Genomic DNA, 19,602 nt, shown 5'->3' on the forward strand with positions numbered 1-19,602 from the left:
GAGCTTATTGCATTTGTAATACATGCAGGGGTGAGTGCCAGAATTCTGCTTGATATATATATAGAAAACTAATATAGAGGGGCACTCACCAGAAATTTGCACTTAAAAAGCATTGAGTTTTAATGCATACTTATCAGAATAATGTCTCAAATAGATAATTCAATTTTCTTCGACGTTTCGATCCCTCAGGACCATCATCAGGAAATTACAACAAGCACAGCATATACAGCAAGTTACATCTGTTCATATGCACCAGTATACAGTAAACGTCGAAGAAAATTTAATTATCTGTTTGAGACATTATTCTGATAAGTATGCATTAAAACTCAATGCTTTTTAAGTGCAAATTTCTGGTGAGTGCCCCTCTATATTAGTTTTCTATATGTTGGAGTCTGGATTTTCATGCTGGACCTCTCGGGAGTCACCCCAGTCGCTGATTTATTGTGTCGGTGAGAGTGCGACCATATCTGGAATTATATATATATATATAGATATATATATATATATAGATATATATAATAAGAATTTACTTACCGATAATTCTATTTCTCGTAGTCCGTAGTGGATGCTGGGGACTCCGTAAGGACCATGGGGAATAGCGGCTCCGCAGGAGACTGGGCACATCTAAAGAAAGCTTTAGGACTATCTGGTGTGCACTGGCTCCTACCCCCATGACCCTCCTCCAAGCCTCAGTTAGGATACTGTGCCCGGACGAGCGTACACAATAAGGAAGGATCTTGAATCCCGGGTAAGACTCATACCAGCCACACCAATCACACCGTACAACTTGTGATCTGAACCCAGTTAACAGCATGATAACAGAGGAGCCTCTAGAAAAGATGGCTCACTACAGCAATAACCCGATTTTTTTGGTAACAATAACTATGTACCAGTATTGCAGACAATCCGCACTTGGGATGGGCGCCCAGCATCCACTACGGACTACGAGAAATAGAATTATCGGTAAGTAAATTCTTATTTTCTCTAACGTCCTAAGTGGATGCTGGGGACTCCGTAAGGACCATGGGGATTATACCAAAGCTCCCAAACGGGCGGGAGAGTGCGGATGACTCTGCAGCACCAATTGAGAGAACTCCAGGTCCTCCTCAGCCAGGGTATCAATTTTGTAGAATTTTACAAACGTATTTGCTCCTGACCAAGTAGCTGCTCGGCAAAGTTGTAAAGCCGAGACCCCTCGGGCAGCCGCCCAAGATGAGCCCACCTTCCTTGTGGAGTGGGCATTTACAGATTTTTGGCTGTGGCAGGCCTGCCACCGAATGTGCAAGCTGAATTGTACTACAAATCCAACGAGCAACAGTCTGCTTAGAAGCAGGAGCACCCAGCTTGTTGGGTGCATACAGGATAAACAGCGAGTCAGTTTTCCTGACTCCAGCCGTCCTGGAAACATATATTTTCAGGGCCCTGACAACGTCTAGCAACTTGGAGTCCTCCAAGTCCCTAGTAGCCGCAGGCACCACAATAGGTTGGTTCAGGTGAAACGCTGAAACCACCTTAGGGAGAAACTGAGGACGAGTCCTCAATTCCGCCCTGTCCGAATGGAAAATCAGATAAGGGCTTTTACAGGATAAAGCCTCCAATTCTGACACGCGCCTGGCCCAGGCCAGGGCCAACAGCATGACCACTTTCCATGTGAGATATTTTAACTCCACAGATTTAAGTGGTTCAAACCAATGTGACTTTTGGAACCCAAAAACTACATTGAGATCCCAAAGTGCCACTGAAGGCACAAAAGGAGGCTGTATATGCAGTACCCCTTTTACAAACGTCTGAACTTCAGGGACTGAAGCTAGTTCTTTTTGGAAGAAAATTGACAGGGCTGAAATTTTAACCTTAATGGACCCCAATTTCAGGCCCATAGACACTCCTGTTTGCAGGAAATGTAGGAAACGACCCAGTTGAATTTTCCTCCGTCGGGCCTTACTGGCCTCGCACCACGCAACATATTTTCGCCAAATGCGGTGATAATGTTTTGCGGTTACATCCTTCCTGGCTTTGATCAGGATAGGGATGACTTCATCCGGAATGCCTTTTCAGGGTCCGGCGTTCAACCGCCATGCCGTCAAACGCAGCCGTGGTAAGTCTTGGAACAGACAGGGTCCTTGCTGGAGCAGGTCCCTTCTTAGAGGTAGAGGCCACGGATCCTCCGTGAGCATCTCTTGAAGTTCCGGTTACCAAGTCCTTCTTGGCCAATCCGGAGCCACGAATATAGTGCTTACTCCTCTCCATCTTATCAATCTCAGTACCTTGGGTATGAGAGGCAGAGGAGGGAACACATACACCGACTGGTACACCCACGGTGTTACCAGAACGTCTACAGGTATTGCCTGAGGGTCCCTTGACCTGGCGCAATACCTGTCGAGTTTTTCCCAACGGTTTATAATCATGTGGAAGACTTCTGGGTGAAGTCCCCACTCTCCCGGGTGGAGGTCGTGCTGAGGAAGTCTGCTTCCCAGTTGTCCACTCCCGGAATGAATACTGCTGACAGTGCTATCACATGATTTTCCGCCCAGCGAAGAATCCTTGCAGCTTCTGCCATTGCCCTCCTGCTTCTTGTGCCACCCTGTCTGTTTACGTGGGTGACTGCCGTGATGTTGTCCGACTGGATCAACACCGGCTGACCTTGAAGCAGAGGACTTGCTAAGCTTAGAGCATTGTAAATGGCCCTTAGCTTCAGGATATTTATGTGAAGTGATGTCTCCAGACTTGACCATAAGCCCTGGATATTCCTTCCCTGTGTGACTGCTCCCCAGCCTCGCAGGCTGGCATCCGTGGTCACCAGGACCCAGTCCTGAATGCCGAATCTGCGGCCCTCTAGAAGATGAGCACTCTGCAACCACCACAGGAGGGACACCCTTGTCCTTGGTGACAGGGTTATCCGCTGATGCATCTGAAGATGCGACCCGGACCATTTGTCCAGCAGGTCCCACTGGAAAGTTCTTGCGTGGAATCTGCCGAATGGGATTGCTTCTTAGGAAGCCACCATTTTACCCAGAACCCTTGTGCATTGATGCACTGAGACTTGGCTCGGTTTTAGGAGGTTCCTGACTAGCTCGGATAACTCCCTGGCTTTTTCCTCCGGGAGAAAAGCCTTTTTCTGGACTGTGTCCAGGATCATCCCTAGGAACAGAAGACAAGTCGTCGGAACCAGCTGCGATTTTGGAATATTGAGAATCCAATCGTGCTGCCGCAACACTACCTGAAATAGTGCTACACCGACCTCCAACTGTTCCCTGGATCTTACCCTTATCAGGGAATCGTCCAAGTAAAGGATAACTAAAATTCCCTTCCTTCGAAGGAATATCATCATTTCGGCCATTACCTTGGTAAAGACCCGGGGTGCCGTGGACCATCCATACGGCAGCGTCTGAACTGATAGTGACAGTTCTGTACCATAAACCTGAGGTACCCTTGATGAGAAGGGTAAATTTTGACATGAAGGTAAGTATCCTTGATGTCCCGAGACATCATGTAGTCCCCTTCTTCCAGGTTCGCAATCACTGCTCTGAGTGACTCAATCTTGAATTTGAACCTCTGTATGTAAGTGTTCAAAGATTTTAGATTTAGAATTGGTCTCACCGAGACGTCCGGCTTCGGTACCACAACAGTGTGGAATAATACCCCGTTCCCTGTTGCAGGAGGGGTACCTTGTTATCACCTGCTGGGAATACAGCTTGTGAATGGCTTCCAACACTGCCTCCCTGTCAGAAGGAGACATCGGTAAAGCCGACTTTAGGAAACGGCGAGGGGGAGACGTCTCGAATTCTAATTTGTACCCCTGAGATATCACCTGAAGGATCCAGGGGTCTACTTGCGAGTGAGCCCACTGCGCGCTGAAATTCATTGAGACGGGCCCCCCACCGTGCCTGATTCTGCTTGTAAAGCCCCAGCGTCATACTGAGGGCTTGGCAGAGGCGGGAGAGGGTTTCTGTTCCTGGGAACTGGCTGATTTCTGCAGCCTTTTTCCTCTCCCTCTGTCACGGGGCAGAAATGAGGAATCTTTTGCCCGCTTGTCCACGAAAAGACTGCGCCTGATAATACGGCGTCTTCTCATGTTGAGAGGCGACCTGGGGTACAAACGTGGATTTCCCAGCTGTTGCCGTGGCCACCAGGTCTGAAAGACCGACCCCAAATAACTCCTCCCTTTAATAAGGCAATACTTCCAAATGCCGTTTGGAATACGCATCACCTGACCACTGACGTGTCCATAACCCTCTACTGGTAGAAATGGACAACGCACTTTGACTTGATGCCAGTCGGCAAATATTCCGCTGTGCATCACGCATATATAGAAATGCATCTTTTAAATGCTCTATAGGCAATAATATACTGTCCCTATCTAGGGTATCAATATTTTCAGTCAGGGAATCCGACCACGCCAACCCAGCACTGCACATCCAGGCTGAGGCGATTGCTGGTCGCAGTATAACACCAGTATGTGTGTAAATACATTTTAGGATACCCTCCTGCTTTCTATCAGCAGGATCCTTAAGGGCGGCCATCTCAGGAGAGGGTAGAGCCCTTACAAGCGTGTGAGCGCTTTATCCACCCTAGGGGGTGTTTCCCAACGCACCCTAACCTCTGGCGGGAAAGGATATAATGCCAATAACATTTTAGAAATTATCAGTTGTTATCGGGGGAAAACCACGCATCATCACACACCTCATTTAATTTCTCAGATTCAGGAAAACTACAGGTTGTTTTTCCTCACCGAACATAATACCCCTTTTTGGTGGTACTCGTATTATCAGAAATGTGTAAAAACATTTTTCATTGCCTCAATCATGTAACGTGTGGCCCTACTGGAAGTCACATTTGTCTCTTCACCGTCGACACTGGAGTCAGTATCCGTGTCGGCGTCTATATCTGCCATCTGAGGTAACGGGCGCTTTAGAGCCCCTGATGGCCTATGAGACGTCTGGACAGGCACAAGCTGAGTAGCCGGCTGTCTCATGTCAACCACTGTCTTTTATACAGAGCTGACACTGTCACGTAATTCCTTCCAACAGTTCATCCACTCAGGTGTCGACCCCCTAAGGGGTGACATCCCTATTACAGGCAATCTGCTCCGTTTCCACATCATTTTTCTCCTCATACATGTAGACACAAATGTACCGACATACAGCACACACACAGGGAATGCTCTGATAGAGGACAGGACCCCACTAGCCCTTTGGGGAGACAGAGGGAGAGTTTGCCAGCACACACCAGAGCGCTATATATATATACAGGGATAACCTTATATAAGTGTTTTTCCCCTTATAGCTGCTGTATCTTTAATACTGCGCGTAATTAGTGCCCCCCCTCTCTTTTTTAACCCTTTCTGTAGTGTAGTGACTGCAGGGGAGAGACAGGGAGCTTCCCTCCAACGGAGTTGTGAGGGAAAATGGCGCCAGTGTGCTGAGGAGATAGGCTCCGCCCCCTTATCGGCGGCCTTATCTCCCGTTTTTTTATGTATTTTGGCAGGGGTTAAATGCATCCATATAGCCCAGGAGCTATATGTGATGCATTTTTTTGCCATCCAAGGTGTTTATTATTGCGTCTCAGGGCGCCCCCCCCCAGCGCCCTGCACCCTCAGTGACCGGAGTGTGAAGTGTGCTGAGAGCAATGGCGCACAGCTGTAGTGCTGTGCGCTACCTTATTGAAGACAGGACGTCTTCTGCCGCCGATTTTCCGGACCTCTTCTGCCTTCTGGCTCTGTAAGGGGGCCGGCGGCGCGGCTCTGGGACCCATCCAGGCTGGGCCTGTGATCGTCCCTCTGGAGCTAATGTCCAGTAGCCTAAGAAGCCCAATCCACTCTGCACGCAGGTGAGTTCGCGTCTTCTCCCCTTAGTCCCTCGATGCAGTGAGCCTGTTGCCAGCAGGTCTCACTGAAAATAAAAAACCTAAACTAAAACTTTCACTAAGAAGCTCAGGAGAGCCCCTAGTGTGCACCCTTCTCGTTCGTCCGGGCACAGTATCCTAACTGAGGCTTGGAGGAGGGTCATGGGGGGAGGAGCCAGTGCACACCAGATAGTCCTAAAGCTTTCTTTAGATGTGCCCAGTCTCCTGCGGAGCCGCTATTCCCCATGGTCCTTACGGAGTCCCCAGCATCCACTTAGGACGTTAGAGAAAGATAGATATACTGCTGTTCAGGAGCACCATCCACACTGAGACGCTTGATTTACACAACTTACTTGTTGTCAACAGTAAATTCAGCACCATTGTTGTACCATTGCAAAATCATATTGATCTTTTAATTGTGGGAGCACCGCGACCATATGGTTGGTTTTATACCGCACAGAGTTTCCTAGACTCCTTTGATATGAACCCCTGATGAAGTCCAGAAGGACGAAACGCGTTGGATATATATTATGTATGTGAGAACATCAGACATCCATTGATTTGATTTGGAGACACCATTGGATTAAGAAACTCTTTATGTACAAAATATTATACCATTTATGGTTTTATTGTCATATGTTTTTTAATGTGGATGTATCGTCTGTATGAAAATGATGCAGTAATTGCACTAACTGCAGTCCAGTGTACAGTGTTAATACATGAATAAAATTGAATTTTATTAATTAGTGGTCTAGATTGGAAATATATAAGAAGCAAATAATTTTATACAGCTCCCTTGGAAATACAGTTTTTTGCATTTTATCATAGTACCCTAGCTAACAGAGGGTTCGTTCCAGGGTGTAGCTCACTACAGCGCAGAATTATGTATATATTGTTTTATATATATATATATATATATATATATATATATATATATATATATATACTTGTGTTTTAACCCCGGCACTCACTGTATCCGCAGCGGGATGTATCTTGCTCCTGTGCCTTCCCCATCCGCAGGTTCCCCTCCGGTGTAGATAAACAGAGAAAAGAAGAGGCGGCACTCGGAGACTTGCAAATTCACAGTGTATTCACAGCAAGTGACATCAACGTTTCGGGGACCAAACTCCCCTTCGTCAGGATAAAGTGACAGTGCATCAAACCAACTTAAATAGCATAACCCATTACTCACCCCGTGTGCACATGCATTCAATCCTCTGTTCGTTACCAGATGGGCACCCGTCGGAGCCTCCGCTCCGTGCTTCCGCCCTGATCAGCGTGGACCGGAAGTGACGTCGCGGGACCCCTCCGTTGTGTCCATGGCAACGCTACGTGTAATACAAATGCAACATCAGTGCAGGCAGCGATAACACAACAATCATATCAAAAAACAATACATCAACACTTAGATTGGATATTATTGTGCATAAAAAAGTGATATTTAGATAAAACTTATTTTACATATTCTTATGTTAAAACATGTTAGTTACATAATCGTGAAATTCCTATAAAAACGGTGGCATATTGCACCTGGCCCTGTCATTCTGATTTACAGTTTGGAATGTCCATCAGGCATCCTTTATCCCTGGATTTCAATTAACCCTTAAACTGTTATACTACTGTTAGGGCCTGGTAGACAGCTTATCCAAACTGACAGCCCTTACTCACTGCCCTATTGCTGGATCTATTAACGGGCCATAGCAAGAGGTATGCTTATTTAAAGAGCATTTATTGTTACTGACGACCCGACTAGAAAAGTGATTCTTAAATAAAGTTAATTAGGCCCAAATTGTCATTGAGCCCATTGGGTTTTAACGTGTTCAACCTGTGGATCCACATGGATTCGAGTTGTAGGAGTCTCTTGCCCCTATTGCCCCCCCGTAAAGCTTCCGGGACGTGATCTATAATACGATGTTTAAGGGTGGCCATACTGTGGCGAAATTCCGCAAAATGCTTAGCAACAGGCTGGTCACCCCCTCCTGTGGCTAGTGCATTTCTGATGGCCAGCCTGTGCTGTGCCATCCTGACCTTGAATTGGCACTCTGTTTTGCCTATATAATAACGCCCACATGGGCATATGATGGCATATATCACGAATTTTGTGCTACAGGTTAGGGGCCATTTAATTTTAAACTTCTTTCCTGTGCATGGGTGGGCGATGGAATCCCCAGGTGACATGTACGTGCAAGTAGTGCACCCAATACATTTGAAACATCCATTTTTTCTTGTCATAAAGTGGGTGGGTCTTGTTTTAAATTTGGACATATCGGTTTTCACCAAATGGTCTCTGATGCTCCTACCCCTTGTGTAACTGGACATCACTCGAGTACCCCTGAACACTTCCAGATCAGGATCGCTTGCGACTATCGGCCAAAGGGTACGTAATTTGTGTTGTACTAGCCTGCTATTCGTTTTATATTCACATGCCCAAGGGATGGTTTTGGACATGTCTTTAGACCTATTTGGTGTAAATAGGTCATTTCTCTTGGCTGCAGTCGCCTTAGTGCGAGCCGCTGAGAGTAATTGCTGAGGGTACCCTCTATCTCGGAACCTCTGTTCCATCTCATCGAGTTGGACATCTCTAGTATGGATCTGGCTATTGGTTCTGCATACTCTAAGAAACTGTGAATAAGGCAGGCCTTTAATGGTCGCTGGTGGATGGAAACTATCATGTCGCAGTATAGTATTGCGGTCTGTAGGTTTCCTATACAAACAAGTTTCTAGCCTGCCATTTTTCAGTTTAATCAAAATGTCAAGAAAACAGATTTCATGGGGGCTGCTAACCGCAGAGACTGCAGAAACTGGGCCCCAGGTCGAGATTTGACCCGGTGTCATACAATGCCTCGATCAAAACTTTTCATAGGATGCTGGAAGCCGCCGATACAACGGATGAAAAGAGGTTACCACTACACCATAACCTCCGACCAGATGAGAGAGCAGCCCTCAAATCATTAAGTAATAGAAAAGACATAGTCATACGCGGGGCTGATAAAGGCGGATCCATCGTCATTCAGGACATTGGGGACTATATGGATGAATGCTTGAGATTGCTCCGGGACCATAACACCTATAGTACTCTAAGTAAAGATCCATCACAAGAATTTAAAGAAGAACTCAAAGAACTGTTGGAGCAGGCTCGTGTTGAGGGCATTATCACTACTGAAATATATGCCAAATTATTCTGTGAATACCCAGTATCCCCTGTGTTCTACACTATACCCAAGGTCCACAAGGACGCACAGAGACCACCGGGCAGACCCATCATTTCCGCCCGGGGGTCTCTGTGTGAGCCAGTGGCCATTTACCTTGATGTCTTTTTGCAACCTTGTGTACAGGGAACCAGTACACACTTGAAAGATTCCAGTTCCCTGTTGAAGTTGCTGGCTAGCATAGAACAGGTACCTGATGGTGTGTCTCTGGTTACCATAGATGTTGCCAGCCTGTATACCTGCATTCCACACCAGGCAGGTGTACAGGCAGTCAGAAGATTGATTACAGGCAACATCGCCTATTCAGGTCCAGACATTGACTTCCTTATACAGTTGTTACAATTTACTTTGTCACATAATTATTTTATTTTTGACGATAAGTTTTTTCTTCAACGGACGGGGTGTGCTATGGGATCTTCCGTAGCACCCTCGTTCGCGAATTCTTACATGTGGGGGGTTGAATGTGATCTCTTTTTTTCCAATCCATTAACAGCAGCACGGTTATTTTTATACCGTCGGTACATTGATGATGTACTCATTTTATGGCGAGGAGAGATTTCTGATCTAATTGAGTTGGTCGAGACTCACAATCAATCTGACTGCCCAGCCAAACTCACGTTGGTTAGCAGCCCCCATGAAATCTGTTTTCTTGACATTTTGATTAAACTGAAAAATGGCAGGCTAGAAACTTGTTTGTATAGGAAACCTACAGACCGCAATACTATACTGCGACATGATAGTTTCCATCCACCAGCGACCATTAAAGGCCTGCCTTATTCACAGTTTCTTAGAGTATGCAGAACCAATAGCCAGATCCATACTAGAGATGTCCAACTCGATGAGATGGAACAGAGGTTCCGAGATAGAGGGTACCCTCAGCAATTACTCTCAGCGGCTCGCACTAAGGCGACTGCAGCCAAGAGAAATGACCTATTTACACCAAATAGGTCTAAAGACATGTCCAAAACCATCCCTTGGGCATGTGAATATAAAACGAATAGCAGGCTAGTACAACACAAATTACGTACCCTTTGGCCGATAGTCGCAAGCGATCCTGATCTGGAAGTGTTCAGGGGTACTCGAGTGATGTCCAGTTACACAAGGGGTAGGAGCATCAGAGACCATTTGGTGAAAACCGATATGTCCAAATTTAAAACAAGACCCACCCACTTTATGACAAGAAAAAATGGATGTTTCAAATGTATTGGGTGCACTACTTGCACGTACATGTCACCTGGGGATTCCATCGCCCACCCATGCACAGGAAAGAAGTTTAAAATTAAATGGCCCCTAACCTGTAGCACAAAATTCGTGATATATGCCATCATATGCCCATGTGGGCGTTATTATATAGGCAAAACAGAGTGCCAATTCAAGGTCAGGATGGCACAGCACAGGCTGGCCATCAGAAATGCACTAGCCACAGGAGGGGGTGACCAGCCTGTTGCTAAGCATTTTGCGGAATTTCGCCACAGTATGGCCACCCTTAAACATCGTATTATAGATCACGTCCCGGAAGCTTTACGGGGGGGCAATAGGGGCAAGAGACTCCTACAACTCGAATCCATGTGGATCCACAGGTTGAACACGTTAAAACCCAATGGGCTCAATGACAATTTGGGCCTAATTAACTTTATTTAAGAATCACTTTTCTAGTCGGGTCGTCAGTAACAATAAATGCTCTTTAAATAAGCATACCTCTTGCTATGGCCCGTTAATAGATCCAGCAATAGGGCAGTGAGTAAGGGCTGTCAGTTTGGATAAGCTGTCTACCAGGCCCTAACAGTAGTATAACAGTTTAAGGGTTAATTGAAATCCAGGGATAAAGGATGCCTGATGGACATTCCAAACTGTAAATCAGAATGACAGGGCCAGGTGCAATATGCCACCGTTTTTATAGGAATTTCACGATTATGTAACTAACATGTTTTAACATAAGAATATGTAAAATAAGTTTTATCTAAATATCACTTTTTTATGCACAATAATATCCAATCTAAGTGTTGATGTATTGTTTTTTGATGATTGTTGTGTTATCGCTGCCTGCACTGATGTTGCATTTGTATTACACGTAGCGTTGCCATGGACACAACGGAGGGGTCCCGCGACGTCACTTCCGGTCCACGCTGATCAGGGCGGAAGCACGGAGCGGAGGCTCCGACGGGTGCCCATCTGGTTACGAACAGAGGATTGAATGCATGTGCACACGGGGTGAGTAATGGGTTATGCTATTTAAGTTGGTTTGATGCACTGTCACTTTATCCTGACGAAGGGGAGTTTGGTCCCCGAAACGTTGATGTCACTTGCTGTGAATACACTGTGAATTTGCAAGTCTCCGAGTGCCGCCTCTTCTTTTCTCTGTTTATATATATATATATATATATATATATATATATACACACACACACACACACACACACATACATACATATAGAGAAAAGCCAGCACTCACTCCTCCTTCCAGTCAATGTCCAGGTGCCTCCAAGCAAGTATCTCGACCACATAGACAGGTGTAGAAAATAGTGGCACTCACTCACTTCATATGCAGCAATAAAAAGCAGGACACAGTGGTCTCTATAAACGATCTACGTTTCGGTCATTTAATACCGTTGTCAGGTTGACCCTGACGACTGTATTAAATTAACGAAACGTAGATCGTTTATAGAGGCCGCTGTGTCCTGCTTTTATTGCTGGACATGAAGTCCCGTGAGTATATGCATGAGCAACAAAGAAGAGCTTACCTAGAGCCGTAACCATCACTATCCTGCTTTACTATCAGCCATCAGCCGGATGTATATGCCTCTATGTCTGGGTTTGCCATTGTGAGAACATGCCCTTACTGTACTCCGCTTAGCCCCTTCTTCCTCAGCCATCCTGCCTCTATGGGGGCAAGCTGGTGTAAGAGAGAGGTTCACACAAATCTTCGAAGGTGCATACTGTATGTGTGCAGCCAGATTTCTGGGCATGCACAGAGCAACTTTATGCAACTTACTGTATGCAGACCGGCATAGTTCTCACTGTGTATCTGCCCCCTGGTGTAGAACTGTAAGTGTATGTACAGTAAAATAACAAAAGGCGCCTTATTCAGGTCCCGATGGACCTGCAGCGCATATCACAGAGTACTGATGTTTGGTACTTTGTGCATGCGCCGGATTAATACTGCATAAGTGCAGCATGGTTCTGCAATTCAAGGCGGGCTGCAAGGCAGTATCACACTGTCAGTGATTGACAGTCTGATACCATTTGGGGCGGTGAGGGTCCAGTTTCTCCAAACTGCCATTGCTACAGGGGAGGGATCTCTGCCAGAGAACGGAGTTTTTCTGGCCTCTTGGTTACTCCTGCAGCGCCCGGCTTGCACAGCCCAATGGGTCACGCAGCCGGCTGATGATGTTGCAGATATTCCTATACTGCGGCGCGGATCAGCATGATGCCCCATGCTGCATTACCGTATCAGTGCTATCACTGCAGCTTCTATGTAAGCAGCAGTGATAGCATCTCCAGCCACATCTGAATCAGGCCCAATATGTTCATTATTCAATGTATTCTCAATATAGCACATTACATATACACTGTACAAGAAGTAATATAAAAAATGTCTATCAAATCCCTGCATTGATGACCTTAAACATCCCTAGCATATCATTAATGATAATGAACAGTTTGTTTTTGTAGAAGAGTTTTACAGCTAAGGGGTAGATTTACGAAAGCTTCTAAAACAGACAAGTGGTGGTGTTGCCCATAGCAACCAGAGTCTATTATTTTCTACAAAGCAATAAAGAAATTATAGCTAGACTCTGGTTGCTATGGGCAACACCTCTACTTTTCATTTTAAGAAGCTTTAGTAAATCTGCCCCTGAGTGTAATCTATTCTTCAAAAAACTGTGCCCCCAGTACAATGTTATTTGCACAGTTCTGTCCAGGGGTGCAGAGTGTGAGAGGGGCTGTCTGCGGGCTTGGGCCTGTCAGTGATGTATAATCGCGGCCCCTAAAGGAGAAATGTATTTACTAAGGGGTATGACCATGCCCCCAAACTTTACCCCCCCCCCCTATCGGGGGTAGTCTGTTGCCTTGGTAACCCTGGTCAGGCTGATTGTATCTACTGATCTACCCATAGAAAGGAGCAGGCCCACATTTTAGAACATAATTCTGTACCTACAATTGGTACCTCCATTCATATTACTTTTATATGTTTCTTCTGAATTACTGCTTGCCCAATCTTTATTTATTTACAGTATTATAATGCTCATGAGTGAGGGGGCATCTATTGCAATTTTGGTGAATGGTTTTATTACAAGGGCCCTCATTCCGAGTTGTTCGCTCGGTAAAAATCTTCGCATCGCAGCGATTTTCCGCTTAATGCGCATGCGCAATGTCCGCACTGCGACTGCGCCAAGTAAATTTGCTATGCACTTAGTAATTTTACTCACGGCTTTTTCATCGTTCTGGCGATCGTAATGTGATTGACAGGAAATGGGTGTTACTGGGCGGAAACAGGCCGTTTTATGGGCGTGTGGGAAAAAACGCTACCGTTTCCGGAAAAAACGCAGGAGTGGCCGGAGAAACGGAGGAGTGTCTGGGCGAACGCTGGGAGTGTTTGTGACGTCAAACCAGGAACGACAAGCACTGAACTGATCGCAGATGCCGAGTAAGTCTGAAGCTACTCAGAAACTGCTACGAGGTGTGTAATCGCAATATTGCGAATACATCGTTCGCAATTTTAAGATGCTAAGATTCACTCCCAGTAGGCGGCGGCTTAGCGTGAGCAACTCTGCTAAAATCGCCTTGCGAGCGAACAACTCAGAATGACCTCCAATATACCTACAAATACACTTTCTGGTACAGGGTGCACTTGAAATGTGGAACTGGTGTTCGCTTAAAATGAAAGGCCGATGACGGACTTCTGAGGACATGAAGAAAAGTCTTTGGTAACAGGGAACTGTCTGTGCTGTCTGTTCCTGGAATGTCAGTGCGTTATATCACTATACTTAATTAAATCTTTAGTGCGACAGAGGAACAATATTTTCCATTGATTCCTATTTGTCTCTAAAGAGGCTTCAGAATAATAAATTTTTTCTGGCTGTAAATTGCAGTGTACTTTTATGTAAATGTAATACCAGCCTTACTCACAATACACAGGATGATAACCACAGCTATCAGAATAACAAAGACATGCGCCAACTTCTAGCTCTTATTGTAATCCCAGTCTCTCAACTCTCTAAAATGGAAAATTCAGTATCAGTGGGTTGGAGCAGGGATGCCAAGATTAATTACCCGGCCCTGTCCAGGAGTATCGGCCGCTAGTAAGGCATAGCCACACCGTCAAGGTTTTGTGGTCACACACCCTCTAGCAATGCAAGATTCACGCACACACTCCTATATTTTTTTTATATATATATTGTTGCCTCTGGGTTGGAGGCAAACATATACAGAGGAGGAGGGAGTGTATTATGGACCTGATTCAGCTTCAGTTGCAGTTTTCCTATTTTAGCAAAACTGCAACTGCTTTCACTCGCATGATGGGGGCCGCCCAGCACGGGGCAATTGAATTGCGATGCATTGCTGAATAAGTTAAGCCCCCATGACTGTGCATCCTGGCTGCGAAGGCAGTTGGGCCACCACCATTTTCCTCGTAGCAGCGGCCCTGAAAACGTCCTGGACCCACCCCCATTTTTGCCACACCTCCCCCGCAAAGCCATGTCGCCGCCCCTGACCACTCTGCGAATGCCTCTGCTTGTCAATCAGGCAGAGACGTTCGCATCACTGAGATGCGATCGCATCTCCCCTGCACATGCACACTGTGTTGGGACCAGGAAAATGCAATCGCACTGCAGCAGTGTCTGCTGCTGAATGAGGACCTATATCACACTTCAGCTGTCAGTATGGTACAGTATACTTAAAAAGTGTGAATATTCTAACTTAATTCTGCAATTAAAAATAATTGTTCTTTTAAGTATCTTATTTCAATCAAAAGTTTAGTTTCAATTTATATATCTATCACAGAGCTCAGCACTCACCATAATAAACTCACCATAATAAACAGTGGGGTTTTAGTTCAAGAATTGATCAATGCATTTAAGCTTGCAGCCCACATCAAGGGACCCCACTTCTCTGCAAGTTCTACTCTATCACTCAGAATTATAAACCTGGTAACTGCTATCACAGCAGAATTAAACGTAAGGTATACTAACTGGTTTACAGCTCACCTGCCAACTGACTTATGGCTTTTAAAGGTGACTCAGGGGGTCATTCCGAGTTGATCGCTCTCTGCCGTTTTTCGCAGCGCAGCGAACAGGTTACTACTGTGCATGCGTATGCACCGCAATGCGCAGGCGCGTCGTACGGGTACAAAGCGAATCATTGCTGGGCGATGGATTTAACGAAGAATCCATTTGCACAGCCGATCGCAACGAGATTGACGGGAAGAGGGCGTTTATGGGTGTCAACTGACCGTTTTCTGGGAGTGTTTGGAAAAATGCAGGCGTGTCCAGGCGTTTGCAGGGCGGGTGTCTGACGTCAATTCGGGACCAAAAAGACTGAAGTAATCGCAAGGGCTGAGTAAGTCCAGAGCTACTCAGAAACTGCAAAAAACTTTTTTGTCCCGCTCGGCTGCACACGCGTTCACACACTTGCAAAGCGAAAATACACTCCACCGTGGGCGGCAACTATGCGTTTGCACGGCTGCTAAAAGTAGCTAGCGAGCGATCAACTCGGAATGACCCCCTCAGTCATATAGTAGTTGCTGCAAAACCACTAGGAAAACAGCTGACACAGGTTACAATAAATGAGCTTACATAGGGGTGCATGCAAAGATGTGATAACAAAAAGGTTAATTAAAAAAATAATTAACCAAAATATATAAAAACATTAGTCCTCTGCACTCGCCATTCCCAGGCTTGGGATGCAAAAACTGCACTCGCCAACCCCAGGTTTGGCGTGCAAAGTGGCATGTGACCACATTGTATAAATAAAAATCACAGATCTCAGCACTCACCATAATAAACAGTGGAGTTTTAGTTCATGACTTGATCAATTCATCTAAGCTTGCAGCCCACGTCAAGGGACCCCATGTCACTCCCGTCCCATTGAAGAGATCAAAAGAAAGTACACACTAAGAAATTGCTCAGGGTGTATGGGTGCCCATTGATCCGATAATTGCTCGTCGGATTGGAACATTTATTGGATCGCCATCAATTATCTTATAATGTGTACCCAGCTTTAAAATAATTGTTCATGATGGCTACATATTATTATGTCTCAATTCCATAGACTTTAATATTAAACATTTGCAGTTAAATTATGCTAAAAGCAGTCAACATCATAGTTACCATTGTAGCTTCATCTTTATGTCTTAAATCCTTTATAAGGATATTACACTGTGTTTCACAGGAATCCAAGTCATCCATTACTAGGAAAAGACGTGACAGCTTCAGCGTTACCTGCAACTATAAGGAAGAGAGATTTATACCTTTCTCTTCAAAAACTAGGCTGCACTATGGAAAAATAAATCCAAAATCGTAAACTAGCTTTAGGTGACATTACATATGTTATACAATAAACATTGCTACTTACCTGGGGTTGAAACAATGAGCCTCCCGAGGTCTCCAATCAACCAGCAACAATCTACTCTCTCCAACTCAACAATTGCGTCACACAAACTGGTGTTGTCGATGCCTCCTCCTCCTCCTCCTCCTCAAACTTCCCATTTAAAAAAATGTATAGCTCACAGAGGAGAGGCATCACCAGCACTGCTGTATGTTTGAGACTGGCAAGCAGTAGCAGAAGAGAAGATTATATGGTTGGACTCTTGGGCTGGAATTCAATTGTTTTGGGAACTGTGCAATTTAATGGGAGCTCGAAGGAGCAATTTGTTTGCTGCCCTGATCTTACTTTGCTTGAATGCTGTGGTGCCCACATTACCTCTCACCGCCTCCTGAGGTGGCAAGCAGAGATGTGTGAAAAGTCTATGGCTATACGCAGCTACAGTATATCCAGTGTTTTTGAGCGGGACAAGCACAATAATTAATGGGCGCCTAAAGTAATTGAACTGCTCATTCATTTTCAAAACAATTGAAAATCCCCTGTCTAGATGAAGAGGAGGCAGTATTTGTTTGGCCCTAAACAAAGCAGTGAGATTGCAATATCAAATTATTATGAAGCATTGACTCAGGAATATTGGTCATGAAGCGCCTCAGTCACAGGCTCCTAATGACTGGATAATATATTTATCAGTCATACAAAATGGCTGCCTACACTGTGTATAGGTTCATTATGAAAAGGAAACCGTAATAAATGGTGAAGAAATTCAACTGTACAATGAGCAGTTGTGACTATGGGCCTAATTCAGACCTGATCGCTCCTCCGGCGATTTTGCAGAGGGCTGCGATCAGATAGCCACCACTCATAAACAGTGAAACCCCCCCCGTGCAAGTGTGTGAATGCATGTGTATGCCGTGCGAAAATATTGCCTGACAGCGGACATCTGCAAATCCGTTAGCAACTCACTCACCATCTAATGATTTTTCCAGTCTGAGCAGTCTGTGTGTAGCCCAGGACTTACGCCTGCAGTGCGATACAAACAGCCTGATAGGAGCCGGAGCTGACGTCACACACCCTGGCAGAAAATGCTTGGGAACACCTGCGTTTTTCCTGACACTCCCAGAAAATGGGCAGTTACCACCCACAAACATCTACTTCCTGTCAATCAACTTGGGTACGCCTAGCCATCAAAATTTTTGCACGATTCTATCGCAGTTTGGCCTCGCGCATGCGCATTGCAATCCATATGCAAGCGCAGTCACTCACTAATCGTCTGATGTGCTATTTTGTACAACAGTGATCAGGTCTGAATTAGGCTCTAAGTACAATGGGAAAGATACACTTGTGGCTTCTTCTGCAAATGTGTTCACAAGCAGTACATACACTAGAGATACAGCAAACATTGGGGTTACAAGAAGGGTCAAGCGGTTTCAGCATAAAATTCTCTTATTTGACATAATATACACAGCTGCTACATTCCTGATGACACTTCAGGAGGACACATCACCATCAAAGAACATGTTTCCAAAGCTGACTGATCTACATCAACTTCTGAGCCTGAATCATCAGAGGTGGAAGCTCATGTGAAGAAAGAGAAATGCGTTGTTAACTCATAACACACACTTACTTTGTTATCTGTATCACAGTAAGGCATTGCTTCCGTGTAGTATTTTAGAGCATTTGGGTAATCCTTTTCCTCCATGTAATGTTCAGCAAGTTGTACAAAGATCTTAGTGGCCACCTGCATCTGTGTTGTGATCATTTCTGGGTGTTCAAGAGGGACTCTCTTTAGAATTCTGGCCTGGATATCCAAAGCCTGGAACAGTCAGAGGTCATCATGTAACACAGAATAACAAGAACCATATGAAAAACTATTATGGGTCTTTTATGACCCTGTTAAAGAGCAAATCCTCTTTTTGTGAATTCAAGAGCACCTATTTTTATGCTAATGCAGGCCAAATTGGTATTTTCTTCAGTGGTGCAAAAGTTTGCACTTTTCCAAAGTAGGGGAGACACAAACATGAACCATAATGGCATTTAGTTATATATCTTATTATACTAGTAATATGGGCCCATCATATGCCGGATGACCTCAGTCCGTCGCCTTCTGCCCCTTCCCCACTACACTTACCCCATTGCATACACAACAGTCCTACTCTGCTTTCAAAGTGGTCTGATATACAGTTTCTCCATCAGTGTGGAGGGAGTGATTGGAATGATTGGCAGAGGAAGCATGGCCCCATTCTCACTGCGCATGGTGGGGACAGGACAGATCACTGTTGATTATTATATAGATTACGTACAAATAGGGTAATGTGACATTAGCATTTATAGCTTATAGGGGGTAATTCAGACCTGATTGCTGCTGCACGTTTTCTCACAGCCTGCAATCATATCCGAAAAAATACATAAAAACGGCTGCGCTGTATATCAGAAATATAAAGAAGAGAGAGCAAACGTATAGAAATGACTATTTAATAAAAAATATTTTTACCAATTTAATAATACCAATAACTGCAGATAAATAAAAATAAAAATAAAGGATATTAAAAAGCACACAACCCTTGTCACAGAGTGTCAGATAAACTGGAAATCTTCCGGTGTAATAATGAATGGAATATGGGCAGTAGTCTATATCCACAGTTGCCGATGCTAGCTGCTATTCAGACACTGGAAGGTCCGTGACACAAATAAAGTTCCGGAACTAGTTAACTGTGCAGCACCCGTTAATACAATGGTTAATACCTCTCCGGTGGGCTGGTAAGTGATCCGGGCGTCCGGGGTCAGTTGTCCTGCGTTGCCCACGTTAGCTGTGCAGCGGAGAGGAAAAGCCGCGCCGTGTGTTGTGGGCTGGCTGGGAGTGTCGGGATCCGTAGATGCTACTACTTGCAATGAGGCATCAGGGATTAACCGTCCGGGTGTGAGGTAGATGCACTGTTGAAGACACCTGTGCAAGGTGTGTGAAGAAGCAGATCCTAACGCCTCATGCAATCATATCCGAACTGCGCATGCACCA

At 45.2% G+C, this 19,602-nt stretch overlaps 1 protein-coding gene across 1 annotated transcript in view; it reads right to left on the reverse strand.

Moving 5' to 3' along the window:
• Window positions 1-19,602, reverse strand: part of TTC21A (tetratricopeptide repeat domain 21A) — a 325,510-nt gene that overhangs the window by 67,812 nt on the left and 238,096 nt on the right. Inside the window, exons 19-20 of the mRNA XM_063925168.1 lie at window positions 18,214-18,402; window positions 16,376-16,492 (exon numbers count right to left, since the gene is read on the reverse strand). Coding sequence (XP_063781238.1) covers window positions 16,376-16,492; window positions 18,214-18,402 — 306 coding nt within the window. The remainder of the gene's footprint in view (window positions 1-16,375; window positions 16,493-18,213; window positions 18,403-19,602) is intronic.

This window comes from Pseudophryne corroboree, chromosome 5 (assembly GCF_028390025.1).
Source record: "Pseudophryne corroboree isolate aPseCor3 chromosome 5, aPseCor3.hap2, whole genome shotgun sequence".
NCBI lineage: Eukaryota > Metazoa > Chordata > Amphibia > Anura > Myobatrachidae > Pseudophryne > Pseudophryne corroboree.